At 50.6% G+C, this 21,169-nt stretch overlaps 1 protein-coding gene across 2 annotated transcripts in view; it reads left to right on the top strand.

Moving 5' to 3' along the window:
- LOC102104120 (sodium- and chloride-dependent GABA transporter 1-like) overlaps window positions 1-19,369 on the top strand; it is a 34,049-nt gene extending 14,680 nt beyond the window's left edge. For both annotated transcript variants that reach the window (XM_005530540.2, XM_088055056.1), the window contains 12 exons: window positions 274-374; window positions 3,110-3,219; window positions 3,547-3,679; window positions 4,853-4,987; window positions 6,417-6,520; window positions 6,797-6,921; window positions 7,534-7,646; window positions 11,753-11,884; window positions 12,575-12,677; window positions 13,262-13,362; window positions 14,103-14,270; window positions 17,017-19,369. In XM_005530540.2, coding sequence (XP_005530597.2) covers window positions 274-374; window positions 3,110-3,219; window positions 3,547-3,679; window positions 4,853-4,987; window positions 6,417-6,520; window positions 6,797-6,921; window positions 7,534-7,646; window positions 11,753-11,884; window positions 12,575-12,677; window positions 13,262-13,362; window positions 14,103-14,270; window positions 17,017-17,121 — 1,430 coding nt within the window. In that variant the 3' untranslated portion in view covers window positions 17,122-19,369. The remainder of the gene's footprint in view (window positions 1-273; window positions 375-3,109; window positions 3,220-3,546; window positions 3,680-4,852; window positions 4,988-6,416; window positions 6,521-6,796; window positions 6,922-7,533; window positions 7,647-11,752; window positions 11,885-12,574; window positions 12,678-13,261; window positions 13,363-14,102; window positions 14,271-17,016) is intronic.
- Window positions 19,370-21,169: the final 1,800 nt, after the last annotated feature.

Raw genomic sequence — 21,169 nt, 5'->3', positions numbered from 1 at the left:
GTGCAGTTCTGCCAGAGAAGTGACAAGATCCTGTTTTCACGGAGCTCTGTCCATAAAGTGCCAGTAGCACACCGAAAGGTAGCATTGTTCCCCAGTGGAAATGAGAGACAGGAGGGAATGAGCCTCCCTTGCTCACAGTGCAGCTGTAGCACACTCTGTGTTGATGAGCTGATTCCCTTTCTCTGGTTTTCAAAGAAACCTTGCTGTGCTGCCCACGAGCTCCCTTGGGTGCTGGAGACCTGCACTGAGGCTGCTCTCTGCCTTCCTTTGCAGGCGTGGGACTGGCAGCTCTGGTTCTGTCCTTCTGGCTGAACATCTACTACATTGTCATCATTGCCTGGGCTCTCTACTACCTCTTCAACTCCTTCACTGCGGTGAGTCTGCAGCAGGGCCCTGCCTGTGCTCTGCTCCCTCTCCCACTCACAGCCAGTGATCTGTTTGTGGCCCACAGCAGGCACTAGCTGCTTGCCACTTGTGCAAAGAGCCCTCGTCAGCATGGTGCTAGACCCTTCTGAAGAGGTTCCTCAGCCCTGGAGGCAGTTTTGTAGTGCTGATCAGTAGTGATGCTTGTCCTCTGGAGGGGATGGTCCCATCCCCTCTGCAGGAACTGTTCCCCCCTCACTCCAGTCTTGTAAACTCACCCTGTGTTTCTCTTTTATTGCTAGGGCTGCTCGAATCTGAGCTGCACATTTCCAGAACTGGTTTTGTCAGGTTTTGTCACATCATGGTCTTATTTCTCAGGACTTACTCCTTATCTGAATTAGTTCTTATTCACTTCTCTCTTGATAAATGATATCCAAGGGATTTTTTTTTTCTCCTGGGAAAATTATTCAGAAAGTATTTGCATATCTGCCTGTGACTGTCTCTTAGTTTGTGCTTTGGCCTGTGTGGGTTCCTCTTCCATAGCAGGACCTTCTACCATACAAGGTTAGAATCACACCCCATATTAACTTCTTGTTAACTGAACTCTTTATTTCAACCCAGGAACCGGTAAGAGTTTCCTTAACGTAACTCTCCAAGCAACCTGCAGCCTTAAAGACATCAACCCCATGGTTCAGATGGGATCTTTTTAAATGTCATTTAGATATAACCCTGAAATGCTATTGTGGCCACTGTACATACAGTTCTACTTTTTGTTCCTGAAAAAATGTCAAGTATCTATCAAGACTTTTGTGAATTATTCCATTTGGCATTCCCAAATTGGTGCTTCTACCACCAATACCACCTATCACTGTAGGGTCCTGGATCTAGAACAAAACTGTTGGCTGTGAGTGATTAGATGCACCCTCAGGGATTCCCAAATAATCAGAGGTCTTTCCCAAAGTAACCCATGGCAGCCCCACCCTGGGCAGGATGCAGCTGGGGATGAGGCTTTGGTACCTGCAGGTGTTACAGACCTGGCTGGGGGCAGCCCTTGTGTAGGGATGTATTTTGTATAAAATACAGGATGCAGCTGGGGATGAGGCTTTGGTACCTGCAGGTGTTACAGACCTGGCTGGGGGCAGCCCTTGTGTAGGGATGTATTTTGTATAAAATACAGGATGCAGCTGGGGATGAGGCTTTGGCACCTGCAGGTGTTACAGACCTGGCTGGGGGCAGTCCCTGTGTAGGGATATATTTTATAAAATTGTTTATTGTATAGCCCAGTGCAGAGGGGTACATGTGTACATACAGACATAGGTACACACCTGCAGAGGCACAGCTGTTTGGCTCCTTTGCTTTCACCAGAGATAATAATCCCAGATTCCCCAAAGGACCCAAGGTGCAAATGAAAAAGCTAGGCTGATGTCTGTCCCTTGTGCCTCCTAAATTTGACTAAGAGTATTTTGAACTAGAATAGGAGCCCAGCCTGCCTTCTGCAGTTTCTGTCCTCTGAAATTCAGAGGAAATGGAGCAGCAACAAGCTGTCCCCCAGCCTGCCCCTCCCTGTGGGAGCTGTGCAGCTTCTCTAACATGCAGACACTGAAGAGCTGCTGTGCTGCTCGAGCCATTGCCTTTTCTTCAGTGCAGTTAGCAAGTCCTCAGTGAAATCACCAGCTGGGTTGTCCTGGGTGGCCACTGGAATGTCACCCCCACCCCTGCAATAGTCACCATTCTGCCAGGATATGAAGGTATCCTCTGCTGGAGTGAACTGATGTGAGCGCTGTGGAGCAGTCAAGGCAGCACTTAAAAGCACTGATGCCACAAGGCACTTAAAACACAGATAATATTTTTGAAGAGGTCTATGTTTGTGAAAGAATAGGGGTAGATACAAACATCTTCTTAGAACTTTGTTGAGCTGGAGCCTCAGGTCTTATCTGCAGAGGGAAATCACCCAGGATAGCTGCTCTGCATTTACCTACACGCCCTGTGCTTGGGAAAAGAGCTGGCTGCTCATGGGGAGCTGCTTTCCTTGGCTGGCTCAGCCTGGCTCACACAGCCCCTGGCAGCTCTGCCTCACTGCCTGCAGTGCCAGAGCTGACTGCACTGAGCCTGTGGTGCTGTGCTGCTGTCACACTGCTGCCCACGGTGGAAACATCTCCCAGGGATCCCTTGGTGCTGCTCACAATCGGGGCAGTGGCCAGCACGACACAGCTGCTGTCCTGTACAGTTTACTGCTGTGCTTGTGTTACAACAGTCTGTTTGTGCAGACAGCCCATGGCCTCCATTCTCAGGGCCATGTTCCTCTCTAAGCATTGAAAGGTGTCAATGAAACATAAGAAACAAATCCCTGCTTATTTTTTGTGCAGTAAATTCCAGACACTTGTTGAGTGAAGCTAGCAAAAAGCTGTAATGGTTATAAACACAATATCCCTCGGTAGTATTTTAATTTGTAGGTATTAATTATCAACAGTTAATTGGAAGTGGCTTTCTATGTGGGGAATTCCTAATATTTTATCGGAGCTACAGCATTGCCCTAATCACATCATGACATTTTTTTCCTAGAAAGTCATTGTCACAATTTATCATAGTTTGGAAAATTGTTCCGTTATTTTGGCCACAAGGGCATGCCCATCCAGTGGAGCTGCCCCTTCTCTTTGCAAAAAAAAATTGTAAGGGGTTTCAGTTTAAAAAGGCCAGATTTCTCTTGGGAGACATCTCATGGATGACAACCCTGCCGTCCTTGCAGGACCTGCCGTGGCAGAACTGTGGGAACGCCTGGAACACCGAGCGCTGCTTCTCCAACTACTCCCTGAACGACACCACCAACCTCAGCAGCGCTGTCACCGAGTTCTGGGAGTATGTCCCAGCCTGCCTGCCCAGCTTCTCCCCCTCCCCTGGCGCTGCCTGCCCGGCTGTGCCTGCTGGCCGTGTTCCCTGGGCACTTGGGCAGGGGTGTCACAGCCAGCCCTGGGCCATGCTGGGCGCTCTGATGGGGCAGCCAAACATCCTCTCTGCTTCTCTTCACCTCCCTCTGCCCCAGCACCACGAACCTCCCTTCTCTCTGGGGATCTGGGGCTTCTCACACTTGTCTGCACCTGGTCCTTCCCCCTCCAGCCACCTCGGGGCTGCAATGCCCTGCCCTTGGTTGTCAGACCTCCTCCAGCACGGTGTCTCCTGCCCTAGGAGGAACATGCACCAGATGTCCGGAGGCCTGGGGGAGCCCGGCACCATCCGCTGGCCCCTGGCTGGCACGCTGGCCCTGGCCTGGCTGCTGGTCTACTTCTCCATCTGGAAGGGTGTGGAGTGGACAGGCAAGGTACAGTGCGAGGGCTGGGCCTGGGGTGCTGCCTCTCATTGCTGCGCTGTCACAATCTCCTCCAGACACAATTTCATTTAAGTGTCTGTAACTAAGGTTGGGGTGTTCAGAGTATCACAGGCGATACTGTTAAATTCCTGACATTTAAATTTCATGGCTGTAAAAATTGCTCCTGTGTTTATGGTAATTTTCATTCTAAGTGTAGAGAATAGCTCTTGCCTGTAAGGTTGTGGGTCTGAGCACACATTCTTTTTGAGAAGAGGCATTTTCAGAAATTACTTACATTTCCCACTTTGGGACGGCCCTTTGAGAGAGCAAAGCTTCTCGTGGCCTCCCCCTTTTGACAATCACAGTCTCTCAAATTGCCTCTGGTGGAAAAAATCTCAGCATCTCCTTTGAAAATTTCCCCGCTGCCCTTTCGATTATTGGTGGAGACCTTTGGATGAGAAGCCCGTTGTTATTCCCTGTGCAGTGCTCCAGGCTAGCACAGCAGAAAGGTAATTGCTTAGTTTAGTGAAACAGCGGTGCTGAGATGCTGGGATGTGTTATTTAGAGCACAGCATGGTGCAGTGGGACACGATTATGATTGGAATAGTTAGAGGAGAGATGAGAAAGAAGCACTTCAGGGGTAGGTCACCCAAGCTGTTAACTTCCCCAGTGCCTCTCAAACAGGCTTTAGCTAAGCAGCCACAGCAAAGCCCTGGTGATTCCTGGTGTGGGGCCTGTGATGGGGGATGGCTCATACCTGTAAGAGCCTGAAACACTGCTGGAGAAAAAGCACTGGAATCAAGACAACTCATTTTGCTTGGTGCATTGGTCTACAGAAACAACAGCTTTAGCTCTGCAAATTAAGGATGTGATGACTTAAAGGGATTACTTCTGTGGACTAAAATTATCCCTGTGCAATTCCCTTGTCTCTGGGCATTTCATACAGACTTTAGCATGCTACTTTTGTGATTAGTGTGTCCTTGTGTATCATTGGCAGGGGGAAACAGCAAACAGCTAGAGCATGGGAATGGGGGACAGCAAATGCAAGGAAGTGCTGCTGAAAGTGGCTGTGCTTGGGAGCCTGTCCCCCTCACAGGAGAACATGCCAGACTCAGTGACAGCATGGGCAGGAAAGCTCCTGGGCACTGATGAGTGATGGCTTCTCCCCCATGGGGCCTTTTTCAGGTGGTGTATTTCTCAGCCACCTACCCCTACTTCATGCTTTTCATCCTCCTGTTCCGGGGAGTCACGCTGCCAGGAGCCAAGGAGGGGATCCTCTTCTACCTCACACCTGACTTCAGGAAGCTCTCTGACTCTGAGGTTTGTACCTAGTGAGGAAAGCTCTTATCTCCCAGCTGTCCCTGCATTAGGCTTCCCCAGGCACGTCCTGTGAATACTGTAAGTACAAAATATTGTACTTTAATATTGTATATTAAAGTAATGCTGGAATAACCCTGGTCAAGACCCATGTCCCATAGGCTGAGACAAAACTGAGGGACAGGTCCTTCATGGGGGGAAGACTTCAGCAGCTCTGTTCTACTCAAGCAGTGTTATCCACAGGCCATGAGGAGTCTGAAGCTACGCTGACAGAGCTTCCCTCTGGGCTGGGAATGCCTCATTTCACTGACTGCCCTAGGGCTGGCAGTCTGGTCTTGTCCTGGTGGTCCCAGAGAAAGGACGATGTGGGGCTGGCATGGGGGCCTCAGGAGGAGCACAAGCACAGCAGCAGTTTTTGGAAGTGCTTAAGTGATGAGTGGTGGCCAGTAATGTGCTCTTGCTCACTGGAAGCAGAGAGGAGACCCAGGAGGAGCAGGGACATTTGCAAAAATGAAGTTTTTCAGGAGACACAGACTCTGTGTTTTTCAGCAGCAACACTCCCATGGTTCCAAAGTCACCAGTCATGTGTGAGTGGGGACAACTGGACATCCATCATTTCCCAGTGGGGGTCCCAATGATCCCCCTTGCAGGACACTCTCTAGCTGTAGTACCAACTGCATTGGCTCTAATGCAGGAAACGGGGCTCTCAGGACCAGGAGAGTTGTGTCAATGCTATGCAATTAAGAAACAGTCTGCCTCCTTTTCTTCAACTTCCTGAGCTTTCAGACCTTAAGGCACTGGGGCCAGCTTTGCAAGCTGTCCTCTGCAGTTGTTTGCACAAACAGCTCCATGTTGGAAAATCAAAGACACGCTAGTGGAAGAGAAATGGAGGGTGTGAGAGCAGGATGTGGCTCTCAGAGTGGAGCAGCATCCCTCAGGGGCACGTGTGAGAAAGCAAACACACACACACAGAGACTCAGTGCAAGAGTCCCTTCTGATCTGATCAGAAATGCATGACCCTTGGTGCCCCCACAGCCATCCCATCAGAGGATGGGGATGTGTGTCTGATGCTGGGCCAGGCTGCACTGTGATACACTTGGCACGTGGGAAGGATGCAGATCCCTGCCCTCCAGTACATAAAGGGCAGCCCTACACTAAAGCTCTGGAGAAGGACTTTGACATGCAGTGACAGGACAAGGGGAATGGCTTCAAACTGAAAGATAATAGCTTTAGATCAGATATCAGTAAGAAAGTCTTGGCTCAGCCCTGCTGCCAGGGTTCCCTCAGGTGCTGGACACCCTGTGGGCTGTACATCCAAGCACACAGCTGCACAGACTGCACCCCTGCTAGCCCTGCACTGAGCTGCTGCAGGACATGCACCTGCAGCACAGCCCCCTTCTGCTGCACTCCTCTTCTGGCTCCTTCTCCGCAGGTCTGGATGGATGCAGCCACTCAGATCTTCTTCTCCTACGGCCTGGGGCTGGGCTCCCTCATTGCTCTGGGCAGCTACAACACTTTCCACAACAATGTCTACAGGTCAGTGCTTCGTGTCCATCCTCCCGTGGCAGGGAGTGCTCCTGGCTGAGGCAGGGGTTGTGGTGGGTCTGCCTGATCTCTGCTGTCACCCTGCTGGCAGCAGGCAGCCCAGGGGACACTCTGTGACCTCTGCAGAGGCTCCCTGCCTGCAGGACACTTGGCATGTCACCGTGCTACCTGCCCAAGGCACGGGGCCGGGTCTCTGCAGGGCCTGGACTTCACCCCACCCTCTGCTCTTGGCAGGGACTGCAGGTGTCTTCTCTTCCTCTCTTCCAGAGATTCCATCATTGTCTGCTGTATAAACTCCACCACAAGCGTATTTGCGGGATTTGTTATTTTCTCTATCATTGGCTTCATGTCACACATCACAAAGAAGTCGGTGGCAGAGCTGGCCTCCTCAGGTAAGCAGAAACCCAGGTTCAAATGCAACAGCAACCTGGGAGAACTATTTGTAACTGAGTGTGGGGTGCTTGTGGGTCTTTCCTGACTAGCTGTGCTGAAGTTTTAGTTGCTGTAGTGTTATATATTTTTTCTGTAGTAGTTATTTAGTTATTAGTAGTTATGTAGGCCATTTGCTGTCTGAAACCTATGGAGAATAGGTACTACCTGTGTTTTCAGTAGATGTGATCAAAACCTGGAGTTCCTTTTTCATCTCAAGAAACAGCTTTTTGTGATGAAAAAAAAAAAAAAATAGGCACCAGGAAAGTTAAAACCAGCTCTGAATATCAGTTTATTTTCTAGCAAAGTGCTCCAGCTCCATTTGGTTGCAATAATTTGGTGACTTTCTTGCTTGCAGGATTTGCTTCTCCAATCATTTCTGCCTCCCCACCTTTACCCCCGAGCCTCCCACCGAGTTGGTGTTTCACAGGCACAAAGGCTCAGGTGTTCCCTGCATGAAAACCCCTGAGCTCTGGGCTGTAACTTTTGTCTCTCTGTTTAACCATGGCCTTTAGCTTGGACTTCCCATCAAATGCTTTGTACAAGTGGGCTCATCCCTCTTTTCCTCTCTGCAGGCCCTGGGCTGGCTTTCCTCGCCTACCCGCAGGTTGTCACACAGCTGCCGCTGTCCCCACTCTGGTCAATCCTCTTCTTCTCCATGCTGATGATGCTGGGTCTGGACAGCCAGGTGAGACAAGCCAGGACAAAGCAGGGGAAGACACAGAAGTGTTGTGAGGTGCAGTGCAGGTGTCCCCTCCTGCAGGGTGACAGTGCTGAGCACAGTGGGGTTTGCTCTCTCATGGTGTGGGGCTGAGCTTTCCCCCTGAGCTTGGCACTGGTGTTGGTGCCTGAGCTGCAGCTCCCTGGGCTGCTCCATGGATCCAGGGATAGATCCTGGCAGAAGGAAGAGTCACACCTTGGAGGAGGCTGGTGCCTGGGAACCCTGGCTGCTCTGCCATCAGATCAGCTTTACAAGGTACCTGAGGGGAAGCAGTTCTATGGAGCAAAAGGTCTCTCCCCTGTCCCCTCACAACCCTCACAAAACAAAACAAAAACCATAATCTCTGCATTTTTACAAGTGGTGATAGGGTTTTTCTGATAATTCAGCATAAAAGCAGCTGCCCAGTGCAGCAGTGAATTGCAGCATGCCTTCCTTTTGAGTGCACCAAAATCAAAGGTTCCTGCAAAAACCTGCACTCGATGTGTCATAGGAGCCCTTGTGCCCACATGCTCTTCTCTCACAGCACAAACCTCCAGTGCAAAATGGTGCTGGCTTGGATTGCAGCTACTGCTCATAAACCCCAGCCTGCTTCACAATCAGACTCAAACCCATTCCTGAAATGTCACACCTGGTTCCCAGGAAAATCTAATCAACCCAATCTGGTTTTCAATCATGTCACACTCTCATAAACACTTTATAAAGCTCATGAATGCATTACCACAGACAGAATTCAGAAAAAAAAAAAATTAAAAAAAAAAATCAAATAATACCTAAATGTACTGAAAGAAACTACATTTACAGAAAAAAAATTATCTGCATGGATTATTCAGTCAGTGCTGCTAAATAGTTCGAGACATGGCAATAAGCCCTCTAAACACCCTGTGGAATTTATTTGCCGCATTTGCTTCTAAAATTCTTGAAATTCTCCACGTCCCTTCTGACAGCCAGTCTGTTGGGGGGCATCACTGCCTGGAGGAACAGGCTGGGGGGGAGTGAAGCATCCAAAGGAAAACAAGCTTTTAAAAGCACGGCTAAATCCGTGTGAAGAAGCTTTGTGTCTGCATGTGGAGCTCTGGTTCATTCAAACACAGCAGCAGCACGGCAGCTTATGCACATAAAGCATAAGGGGCTGCTACAGTGGCTGCAATTCCACTGCATTTTGGAGAATTGAAAAGGGCTGATGACACATCCTGGGTGTTATTTGCGAGTGGGAGCAGGCATTTCTGGAGTGGCTCAGCAGCCAGGCTGGGGAGGCACGGCAGGGGAAAGGCTGGGCTGACATCGGGCTGGGGGCACCCACGAGCTCCAGCCCGAGTGATGCTGGTCCAGAGAGGCTCCTGCAGCTCCATCCCCCTCTTCCTGCCGGTGCTCATCCCTCTGCAGCCCCTCGGCTGGGATGGATGACCTGCACTGACAGACCCCCCTGCAGTGCCTGACTCGTGTGCCTTGCTGCCCCCTCTGCTCTCCTCCATCCGGGCTCTCTCCCATCCAGAGCCCCTTTCAGAACGTGCTAATGCCTCCTTTTAACCTAGGGGATTCCAGGTCAGGCATTTACTGCTCGGGGAGCTGGCAAGCCTTGTGCCAGCCAGCCTGTGTCTGTCCCATGTGCAGCTGCCTCCCGTGGGCTGGCCACGAGGGTTCCCAGCTGCCAGCGGTGAGAGCACTCTCATGGACCTCTGCTGCACATCTGGCAGCTGTGGCCAGACTCCCCACGGTCTCTGCATGCCCACAGGATGCTCTGTGAGCAGGGAACAGCAAACCCTTGACACTGGGAGAGGGTGGGAGAGAGACTCTCCTTCAGACAGAGCTGCCAACCCTGTACTGACTCCCAAGCCCAGAATGCTGGACCCAGCAGCTTGTGTGATGATGATTAGGCCCCTCAAGGGGGAAAGGAGCAAAAAAGAGAAGTTAATGGAAATAAAATGCTTGGGAAAGAAATAATATCATGGGGCGAGGCATGAAGAAGAGAAGAATATGTGATAAAAATTGGCTGGAGAGGGTTGGTGGGAAAAGCAGGATTTTTTGGAAAGCAGACTGCAGTGGCAAGAACAGGAGGCACCAGTGCTCAGCTCCTTGGCACTCTGAAAGCAGCATGCCTTCATTCAGGTGCCTACATGCACAAGCAGCCAAGGTTTGGTCTGTAAGCTGGGAAAAATGAGCCCTGTGCCCAGCAGCTGCAGTCCCTGGGGCTGGAAAGGTGAGCCTCCTGCAGGCTGCAGCCCCTGTGAAGTCTGAGGCTGTCAGGAGGCAATTTTCAGTAAATGGTGTGAAGGTTATTGACTGTTCCATGGCTAGAAAAAGCAGTGTACGATCATTTATTTCTCCATTACACAGGAGCTTTATTTTGATAGGAGACAAAGAGAATTCAACTCACGTTGTAGCCCTGTTTCTCATCACCCATCTCCCTGGCTTTCCCTCTGTGCATTCCCTGATTTTGATCATTCTTCCTGCACCAAAGGGCTGTCAGCTTTACTGCATCCCATTCTCTAAGGCACCCATTTCTTTGCTCCTTCTCTGCTGGACACCCCCTCTGCCCCGACTGGGGCTGTTCCACTCCAAACACATTTCCCTTTCTGGTCTCAGCTCCCCTGGCCCTGCCATGGCTCTGGCAGTGCCTGCCCCTGCAGCCATGTGGAAGGAATAGCTTCTGACAGTGGTTTTTTAGTCGTGCTATCTCTCCACACTGTGGTGCCAGCTCAGTGCTGACTCTTCCAGACAGGTGGGATGGGGTGAGGAGCTCACTGTCAGTGACTGTAGAGGCAGCTCAACCCACCGTGAACAGCACAAGATGCTTTAATGGCACTCGTGTCCAACATAAAAAGCTCAGCTCATTAAAGATTCAAGTGGAAGCAGTTGAGCTTTGGGGCTCTGGGAATACTGGCTTTCCATGCAGACACAAAACCCTGGGCAGGCACATCTCCCTTTGCCTTGCTCTGGCCCACGGGGCAGCCAGCCCCAGCAGTCAGCAGGGGCATCTTCCACCATCCCTGCCCAGCCACAGGCTCAGGCACTGCATTCTTCTTCCACACATCCTCCCAACCCTCTGCTGCTCTCTTTGGTCTGTCTGTACACCTCCACCTCCACTCTAGGGTTTTTGTTTTCTTCCTGGGGAGGGGGAAGTCCCTGACATCGGAGGGTGATGAAAAACTTTGTTTTTCATTGCACTGGCTTGTACATTTGTTCAGCCTGACCAGGGAAGCCAGTTTGCTGCCCTCATACATTCCCAGGGCTGTTGCTAGAGGCACAGAGAGGTATGTTACCTGCAGTTTCTGGGAGCGAGATATAAAAGTAAATCTCAGCATTTATCAAGAGATGGGAGGGAAGGAAGCACTTCACATACACACAATCAAACTGCCCTTGTGCCAGGAGGCAGAGCTAGTAGGAGAACTGGAAGGCAGCACTCATGGGGATTTCGTTATGTGTTATGGTGCAGGCAGCATTATTATTATTATACTATTATACTATGATATATTATTATTATACTCTGCACAAACTATGCAGGGGTTTCCACCTCTGGAAAGGTGACGTGCTGGGAGGCTGTTGGTGTGCTTGAAAAAGCAAAATGAAGGACTGGGCAATCAGAGATGTTGTTATTCCTGTGCACACGAGACTGGGTAATGCAGGTCCTTACGGAACCTTCTGGATCATCGAGCCACACAAGGGCGGTTCCACAGGCTGAGAGCAAGAAGGGAGCAGGGGCAGAGGTCCTGCACATGTCCCAGCTGCTGGCAGCCAGGCACAGCTGTGACACAGGGCCTGGCAGCGTGGGGAGCAGGGCAGTGATGGGGAGGCCCCAGGGAGTTTGTGGGAAGAAAGAGGAGGCTTTTCATGAGAAGCAAAAGGCAGAGATTTATCTCAGCTATTTTTAAGTATTTAACTTTGGTGCTCCTAGCTCCATCTATATTCAGTGGGGAGAGAGATGAATTTTCAGAAGATGGTTCAGACCAGCTTTGTGCAGATATCTCTTTGTTTTCTAGAGTCTGCAGAGTGCAGAAATCACTAAGGTTCTCAATGTGTGTGAGCTCCTTATAAATACACATATATCTATCCTCGGTGTATGCCTCTCCCCATAGTTCTGCACTGTGGAAGGGTTCATTACAGCCCTGATGGATGAGTACCCTCGAGTCCTAAGAGCCAGGAAGAAGATCTTCATTGCAGTGGTCTGCTTCATCTCTTACCTCATTGGATTCTCCAACATCACCCAGGTACAGATGGCTGTGCTTGTCCCTCCATCCCTGACACCTTTCTGGCCACTTGGCATAGCACAGCACCACCAAAGCCTGGGGAGAAGTGGCAGCATTTCTCCTGTTCTGGATAAAGTGGTGTGCCCATCACTGCTGCATCTCCAGTGCCTTAGGATGCCTCCATAATTGTTACCATTGTCTATGGTCAGTCTGGCCTGTTGTTTTGCTATTTGCAGTAAGGACTCAAGCCAACAGAGCCCAAATTTAGGGAATGCCTGCTGCAAAGAGTTAAGATAACACAAATAAAACCTCTCTGTTGGGGGCTTGAACCTCTGGAGCTGAAGCTGAGGTTCATGTGAGGGGAGGTGAGGGCTGAGTGCTCTGGAGACCGTTTGTGGAGCAGTGTGGGTTCACGAGGAACCCTCTGGGGAGGGGCAGACTAAAGCAGAGAAATAGAAGAGATCCTAGTGAATGTCTTCTTTTCTCCTCACCCTCAGCTATGCCTGAGCAGGCTGGCCAATTGTCTGCAAGAGCACATCAGTGTTGCTGCTGGGAACCAGACTCCAGTGGAAACATTGCAACAGTGGCTCTACTGTCCAAGGAAATTAACATTAAACCACCAGACATGGACAGCAGCAATCCAAGCTGCTGGCTGATATTGTCGATCATAATCTACAACTGAACTCCTTGACCCTGGTTTTGTCTTTTCAGGGTGGCATTTATGTCTTCAAGCTGTTTGATTACTACTCAGCCAGTGGCATGTGTCTCCTTTTCCTTGTCTTCTTCGAGACCATCTCAATTTCTTGGTGTTATGGTAAGCACAAAACACCTTGTTCTTTTGTTTTCTCTGTGGGCATGGTGACTTACTGAAAGAGCCAAAGCCAGCGAAGACAATGACAGTTTTGCAACCAAAAACAGCTTAGACTGATAACTTCAGAAAATCAGGAGTGGAAGGCTTCATCTCACTTCTCCAGGCCATCACAAAGACCTCTTCCAGACTGGCAGATGCCTGGGGTCGTTCCCTCTGGGTCCTCAAGAGGACACCAGGAACATGGAAGCTGTTAGCATGAATCTGTGTGCCATGGAAGCTGTTAGCATGAATTTGTGTCCCATGGAAGCTGTTAGCATGAATTTGTGTCCCATGGAAGCTGTTAGCATGAATTTGTGTCCCATGGAAGCTGTTAGCATGAATTTGTGTCCCATGGAAGCTGTTAGCATGAGTTTGTGTGCCATGGAAGCTGTTAGCATGAATTTGTATCCCAGTACCCCATCCCCTCCAGCTAATGCTTCTCATGCCACCCTCTCACCCTCTTGCTGTGCCTGGCCTGTGCTCTGCCATGAGCAGACCATGGTGCAGAAATTGAGGGGTTCTTTTTCAATGCTCATTTCTTCTTGTAGGTGTGAACAGGTTTTACAGGAACATTGAAGAAATGATTGGTTACAAGCCTTGCATCTGGTGGAAGATCTGCTGGGCTTTCTTCACACCCCTTGTCTGCCTGGTGAGACCTGGGGAGCCCAATGTGCAGGAGTGGGTCTAGAAAGGCCTCCAGATGGGCTGTAGGGAAACACTGTTCTCACCCCAGCAAGGGGGTCCCAGGCAGACTGGAGATGGGTAAAGTGATACAGGAGCCTCTTTCACTCTGCCTGCTGGAAATCACCCATAAAAAAGTTCTAGATGATTGCTTTTAATCTAAATGAGGCCATCAGCTCTTCTTTTTCTTCTTTTTTTTTTTTTTTTCCCCTGAGATGCCAGAAGATAAGCAAAATAATTCAATGTTTCAAAAAGCTGTTCTTGGTTCTGGCTTTCAGCTTCATCCTCTGACAGGCTTATGAGAACAAAGCTATCACAAAATGCAGAGCAGTTTGGCCTTTGCAGGTTCCTGCCCTTCCAGCACAAGCAGTGCAGGGAGTGGTGTGCCAAGGCCAGGGACAGGAGGATGGAGACTCCTGGGACCAGCTGTGAGGATGCTGTTTGTTTGCCCAGGAGCTGCTCTGGGGGCACTGCTTGTCTGAGTAGTTCAGTGAAGAAGGAAGTGAGGGGTATTGCAGTTCCAGCTTTTTACATAGGATAAGAAGAGAGGATACAGAATCACCATCTGGAGGGCTGAAAGAATCCAGACTAATGTAAAGAGCTGTTGGGTTCCTGTAAGGCTGTTGGGAGCTAAGAGGGTAATGAAGGAGAGAATGGCTGCACCCTGATTTTGCACTTTCCTCTGCAATGGCTGCTGTTCTTTCCCAGGGTGTGTTCTTCTTCAGTGTGGTGGAAATGACCCCTCTGACGCTGGGAAAATACGTCTATCCTGCCTGGGGACAAGGCATCGGCTGGCTCATGGCCCTGTCCTCCATGGTTCTGATTCCAGGGTACATGCTCTACTCTTTCCTCACCTCAGCAGGGACCCTCCGGCAGGTAGGAACAGCTTCCCCACCCTGCTCCGTGCTCAGGGCAAGCTCCTCGCTGAGCTAAACCCGGCCCAAGCAGCCCCTGCTCTGTCAGAGCTCACAGAGCTGTCAGAGTGCTGCAGGCTGCTGCTGCAGGGGCTCTGTGCAGCCCAGGGAGGCTCAGAGCAGTCCCAGTGCCCTGAACAGCCTCCAGTGCCACGGCACAGCTGGGCAGGACACATCTAACCTGGAGCTCTGCTGGGCTGTGCCTGCACCTGCAGCAGTCAGCTGCACCTTCAGGTGCTCTGCCCTCATGTCTGCTGTTCCTCATTGACATTTGAGTGTCACCACAGAAACGGAGCCCTCCTCCCCTCACTACCCCTTTGGTGTGGGCTACTGGAGCCATGGAAGAGTTTGGGAAGAAATCCTTGAAATCTCCCAGCCCAGAGAAATCCCAGCTCCTGACGATTCCTGGCTCTGAGCATGTTTGTTGGCACTCCTCAGCAGGGAGATCAGCATCCTCCAGGCCTGAATCATGAAATGTCTCAGGCTAGGCCCTGCTAGCAGCAGAAACAAGCACAGGGGTGGTTTGTCACTGCCTTTCAGAGAACATTCCTGAGGGGTTAGGAGGCAAGAAAGACCCACAATACCCATCACACTGGTCTTGTTTAAAACATTTTCTTTAGTAATTTGAGCAGGATTTTATGTGGCAGTGACTCTATGTCATGCCCAGTACTTACTGTTAAGATTTTATTTAGAGTGTTGACATTCAGTCGTGAGAGCACTGTGCCTCAGATCCCTGGCTCGCTGCTTACAGCTGTAAGAAGTCACCCCAGGAGTGTTGATTTATGGCTTTCCCAGCCCAGCTGGAGCAGCAACCAAATGCCATCTAAATCAAATGAGTTTGTTTTAGGGATGCTGTATTTTTAGCAAAGTCTGACTCAAAAAAGTTATGGCTGGAATTATTGGGCTGAGGTCAGCTTCAGGTTCTCTACCTGAGGTGAAGTTACAGATGGATTTGAGTTTTCTTCCTCCCAGCATTCCATTTGGATGGGCTCTGATGTGGGAACTGGGTGTGTTTGGGGACTTGGATCTGCTTTCAGTTCCTGGTTTTCCATCTGAAGCTGGCTTTAGGTACTTATCCTTCCTGCAGGACTCAGGCCAGGGTGTTATGTCAAGCCACTTCATTGATTTTGGGCTGAAGACCAGTGCAATTCCAACAGCAGGCCCTTTCTCAGACATTTACAGGGCTCCTTATTCACTCTTAATGTGAGCTGGAAAAGGGGGGAAGGGAAGCCTGAAAGTCCAGGCATGGGCTCAATGACTTTGCCCGGTGTCAGTCGTGTTTCTCTGGGGATGGAGAATGCACATTGCAGCATCTGGAGGAGCCCAGACTGGGCTGTGCCCCCTCAGGAGCAGCTGGACTCCTCCTGACCAAAGGCTTGTGCCATGTATATCCATCACCCTTCCCAAGTGCTGTGTAGTCCTGTGCTGCCCCAGGGGCTTGGAGGGAAGCTCCTGAGTTTCCAGCCATCCCCTCAGCATCCTGTGCAAACCACCAGCAGCAGTTAGCAGCCTGAGTGGCTGATGTGCCACTCCCTGTCTGACTCTTCCTCTGACATTGCCCACAAACATCAGGAGAGCCAGACCCCCTCTCAATCATTCACAGACCTTGGAGTGAGCAGCAGATGGCAGCAGGAAGAAAGTAGGCTAATCTGTGTGAGTATGTGTTGGTATCGGAGAGACAGAGAGAATTTTTGGCCTCTTGCATGCACAGATCCTGGATTAATTTGTAATAGAGCTGGAGCTGGAGGGAAATTAGATGCCAATCCTGAATAAAGTGGTTTTGACAGACAGGAAAGATTACAAGTAATTTTGATCCTACTGAGCATGAATGTGAGAGGGGAAAAAAATACCATGAATGGCAGAAGCAGTTCAGTGAACATTTCAGGGAATTCACCCAGCAGCAGCCACTTCAATGGTATTGGAGGGTAGGAGTTTGTTTCCCTTTACTGGAAAGAGGTCCTACCTGTCTCAGTGATGTCTGTTCAGGTCAGGCTTAATCCTCCTCTGCATTGTCTTCTGCAGTGCACAGCATCAGTCCCTCACTGACTGGCAAAAGTGATTCATTCTTCCTCATCACTCCTGACACTCAATCCACACGCCTCCAGTAATGATTTCCCCCTCCATATTTTCCTGGGCTCTTGCTTCACTTTACTTGACTCTGCAATTTTTGTTTGATCAGCTCAGGGTGGCAGGAATCGCTGCTGCACACAGGTTTGTGCAGGTGGATGTTCTGATCTGCATCAAAGGCACAGGCTCTGAGCTTGTTAACCCACTGTAGTTACTTAGTAATGCTTTGTAATCAACTCTAATTGGAAAATAGGTCTGCTCTGAGGCCTGTAGCATTGCAGCTCTCTCTTCTTGCTCCTTGCAGCTGGTCTTGCCTGGTAACAGTTTGCCTCTGTTACCAGATGCTCCCCATATTTCAGATAAAAGGAGGAGCTGCCGTGCGCTCTGTGCAGCATCAAAGCAAAGGTGGCTGGCAGAGGCTTTTGGGGTGCTGCCAAATGCTGCTGGAGGAGCCACTCCATGCACCATTCCCTTGTCCTGTGACCAGGGTCACCTCTGAGCCTTGGGTCCCAGCCCTCGGCTGCTGCCATCCATGTCCTGCCTGTCCCACTGCTGCTGTCCCCAGCCCCACTGCTGCTGTCCCCAGCCCCACTGCTGCTGTCCCCAGCCCTGGCTGATGCTCTCCTTTCATTCCTGGGCAGCGTTTGCAGCAGATGACGCAGCCCAGGCCAGAGGAGCACCCTCAGAACAATGGCCTCCAGCCGAAGACGTCCCTGAACGGGAGGATCTCAGACGCCGCCGTGTAGGAGGAAGGCCGAGCTCCTCGCCCTGCCCTGTAGTGCTCACTCCACGCTGTCCCTCGAGCTCCTCTGGCACAGTTTGCTGTCCCTGGCTCTGCGGTGACTTTCTCTTGTCCCCGAGAGGCCCTGCTGGAGGAACTCTTGTGGCTCTTCCCCCGGCAGGGCTGACCAAGGCCTGAACGAGCGGCCACCAGGGCGTTGTGTGGTGGCCGCCTTCGTCCTGCACCACCCTGCCCCAGGCCCTCAGGGGTGAGCAGCTGCTGCCCACATCTCCCTCCTGGCCAGGAGAGGTGGTGTCTCTCGACAGCTTAGACTGATTGTTATCCACTTCTCTGTTTTCCTTTCCTTTCCCTGTGACACTCCACAGAGCATCCCCAGCACGCAGCTGTTTCACCCCAGAGAGAGCAAATCCCAGATGGCTGTTGATTGCTGGAGCATAAAACACCAGCGAATCCATAACTGGAGGGGATGTGCAGAACAAGGGATTCTGTGAGGGGTCCTGCATGTTGGTAGCTGTAGGACATCACCTGGAGAAGGGTTTGGGGGCAGTGTGTGCTGCTCCCAGTGCCGTGTTTCATCCCTGCAGCCTCCAGACATGTTTGTCTTTTTTGGTTTGCTGCATCCATTGGGGCTGGCACTGTGAGCCAGAGCCCCACAGAGCAGCCAACCTTTCTTTTCTGAAACATCCTGCCCTGTGTAGATGTGTGCAGTAGCCACACCCCAAAAAGCAGCTAAAAGGGTAAATGGAGGGCTCTTTGCTACAGGCTGTTCGAGTCGCCCACCCTGACCACAACAAGCTTCGTGCAGAGGCAAGGCTGTGTGATAAAGAGATTTCCCAGCAATGTGCAAATCTCCCCCTGAGATAAAACAGGGCAGCTCCTGCCAAACACCCTCCCTGGCCGTGTCCCCGGCTGGGAAACGATCAGATGGAGCATGATGCCCATGGATGGCTCAGTTTATACCTTTTTCAGGAAGTGGCCACTCCTAAATCCCAGCAGGTGGAAGGCAGGAATTCCTGAGGTGGATGTAGCCACCATGCTGAAGCCACCCCTGCGAGCCAGTGCTGACCTCCCTTGGGAAGTGTTTGCTCAGCCAGCTGCTGTCACTGGCACATCCCAACACAAACCACAGAGGGCTGTGAGCTCTTGTAGGTGGTGCTGGGGGAGTGCAACGCCTTGGAGAAGGCTGGGAAGTGTTTCAGAGCCATCCTAAAGCAGCAGCATATTTCTTGGTTGTGAAGCTCTGTGAAAGGAGGTGGCTCATCATAGCACCAGGTGTGGGTGTGACCGTGAGGCTCCCAGCTTTGCCAGCCTCACAGAGACCCCACACCCCCTTGTACACAGAGTGTTTGGGGAGTGCTGTAGCTTAGTGCTGGTTATTCCCTCCCACCCCTGGCACAGCACTGCCAGGTCTGTTCACACCCCCAGCTTCAGATCAGAATCGACAAACTCATAAATGAGCATTCAAGAAATGGTGTGTCCCACCCACCTTTCCTGCCCAAGAGCCTGGTCTCAGAAGTGACACCCTGCAGTCCCCCAGGGGTCCTCCTGCAGGTGACAGGTGAGTGATGAGCCTTTGCACAATTGTCTTGCTCTCCAGTAGTAGCTTCAAAACGCTGCAGGTTGGCCCTGTGCTGCTTGTCCCTGCCACTCGCCAGAGCACCTGCTCCTCTGCCAATCTTCCAGCCCGTGGATCAGGAACAGAAGAAGAAAGAAGTTCTCTGGTGAAAGCTAAAGTCAGACCCCTTTGGGAGTGGGTCCCCTGCCAGCTCCTCGGGGCATCTCAATTAATGTTGCCTCAGAGCTGAAAGCAATTTGTATTTGTAGGCATGATTCTCAGCAGGGATGGCTGCTGGGCATGAAGTGCGTGTTCTGTGGTCTGCAACACCCCGAGCTGAGATCACACCCTGTCCCACCTGTAATTGTTACAGTGTTTGTGTCAAAAAAATCTCTGCTGTTAAATAGACATGAGGAAATTCTGTATTTATAGGCTTGGTCTTGTAAAGCCAAAAGCCAAACACTGAAAGCTGCAATCATAGCTCATCAGCATTAATCTCAGCCAGCTACAGACATGTCATCTTCCCTTGTCCCTTAATTGTCTGTGCCACTGTAGCTGAAAATTTCTATTCCAATTTCACCTGTTTTTATGAACAGGGGCAATAAGGAAAGCACTCTTTATAAACATGTCCTTAGAGAGGGACATCTGTGCTCAAAAAATGTGTTAAAGCTCTAAACGTTGCAGTAATGACCCTTACTAGAGCCTGCTTTTGCCTGTGTGTCCAGGTCCCAAAACCTCCCTCCCCCAAATGCAGACTCAGAGTGGCACAGATGGGTGATGGGCACTGGGCTCAGTTTTTCAGTGAGGCTGTAAAACCATGCAAGACTTTGTTTCTTCCAGCTTCATTGGGACTGCTCAGGTCTGAAGAAGAACAAGTCAGTGTCAGTGGTACTTTTTTTAACTCTTGGCCAAAGGGTCTGATTGCTGGCACAGCTGTTCAAAGGTTGTTCCTCCAGGGGAGTGGAGAAGGAAGGGTCCAGAAAACAAAGTTCTTTCCCTGGTTGCTGAGGAAATCTCTAGACCCCCAATTCCTGTTTGCTAGGATTTTAGCCCCAGCAGCTCTCTGACCTGTGGCCTTGCCTGTAGCATGTCATTCCAGATGTAGCAGCAGGGGCTGCTCATAATAACAATATTTGATGAGATTTAACCATTTGTTCAGTTCTCTGCTTGTGACCTTCTCCTTTGCTCTCTCTCCTGCCCTGCTCCTTTTTGTTTTCTTACCTCAGTCCTTCCCCACTATCATTTGTCCAGTGGAAATTATCTACCTCAGCTTTCTTCCTCCTGCTTTCTTAGTTTCACTACTGTCAAATTACAATTCTCCCTCCTTTCTCTTCTCCTTTCTATTCTTTCCTCATTTTAATCTCTTTCTATTATCACCGGCCTCTCTTCCCTGTTTCTCTCATGCTCTCCTTCCAGCACAGAGCTCCTTCCTGCTTGCCTGGCTTAGCTGAGTGCATGCTCAACACTCCTGCCTACGGAAAGCTGGAGCTCAGGATCCCACAGAGGACCCCAGCTTTTCACAGGATCCAGTCCCTAAGAACCAATTTCCATACCAATATCAAAATTACAGTGAAGTTCCAGGTATTCCTCTTCCTCTTTGCACCAGAAAATGCTGTGCCAATTAATACTATCTCCTGCTATTACTAGAAAGACATTTCAACCCACATTCCACCAGTGTGCACAGAGCTGTGCCTGTTCTGAAAGATTTTGTGCCCTTTCCTGTTTTTGCACTATTTTATTTCCACCGTGAATATTTGGATCTGTGAAGTCTGGCATACATAAACCTGCAGGTAGGAATTTGCCCTTAGTCAAGCTCTGTCTGACGGACTGATCCCGTCCTCCAGCGTTTCAAACTCATCCTGTCCTTAGCACTAGAAGAGCCTTCCCACCCCCACACGCAGGTTTTCCATCTGTTTTCCATAGTGAGAAGTCAGGGGTGTTGATGGACCCCCTTAAGCTCATCCCACAGCTCAGAAGTGCCACTCTGGGTGGGTCTGTCAAAGCAGCAATATCTGTTCATTGCCTGTAAGAACTGCTTTGTCCTGCTGGCAGGATGCACCACATCTGCTGACCACCCCTGTGCTCCCCATTCCTTCAGACTCACCCACAAGAGAGGCCATAGCCAGGGTGTGGAAGGCTCCCCTCCCCTCCCTGCTGTGATTCAGAAGGGGATTGTGCTCCCCTGTGCTCCCCTACAGCACTCCTGCCTTTTCTCTGTCCCCTCACCTCCCCAGCACCTGCCAGCCTCTTCCTCCCACCACAGGCAGCAGTTTGAAATAATCCTTTACAAAAACCTCTTAATTCTAAGGAGCTATTTAGGGACCTGTGTTCAAATCCCTCTGAAATCCTCTTTTTCCTGAAGCCAGCAAAATATTAAATGCCACTGCCCCCACCCTCTGCTGCAGCAGGGGGTGACACGGGCCATGGGAAAGGCAGGATTGTTCTGGTGCTGCTCTGGAGCTGCTTCCCCTGGAGATGCAGATGTGATCCTCTCCCC

Source organism: Pseudopodoces humilis, chromosome 5 (genome assembly GCF_049639895.1).
Source record: "Pseudopodoces humilis isolate 2021_Gansu_Grassland_sample_001 chromosome 5, ASM4963989v1, whole genome shotgun sequence".
Lineage (NCBI taxonomy): Eukaryota > Metazoa > Chordata > Aves > Passeriformes > Paridae > Pseudopodoces > Pseudopodoces humilis.
This window is presented reverse-complemented; position numbering and strand designations above follow the sequence as displayed.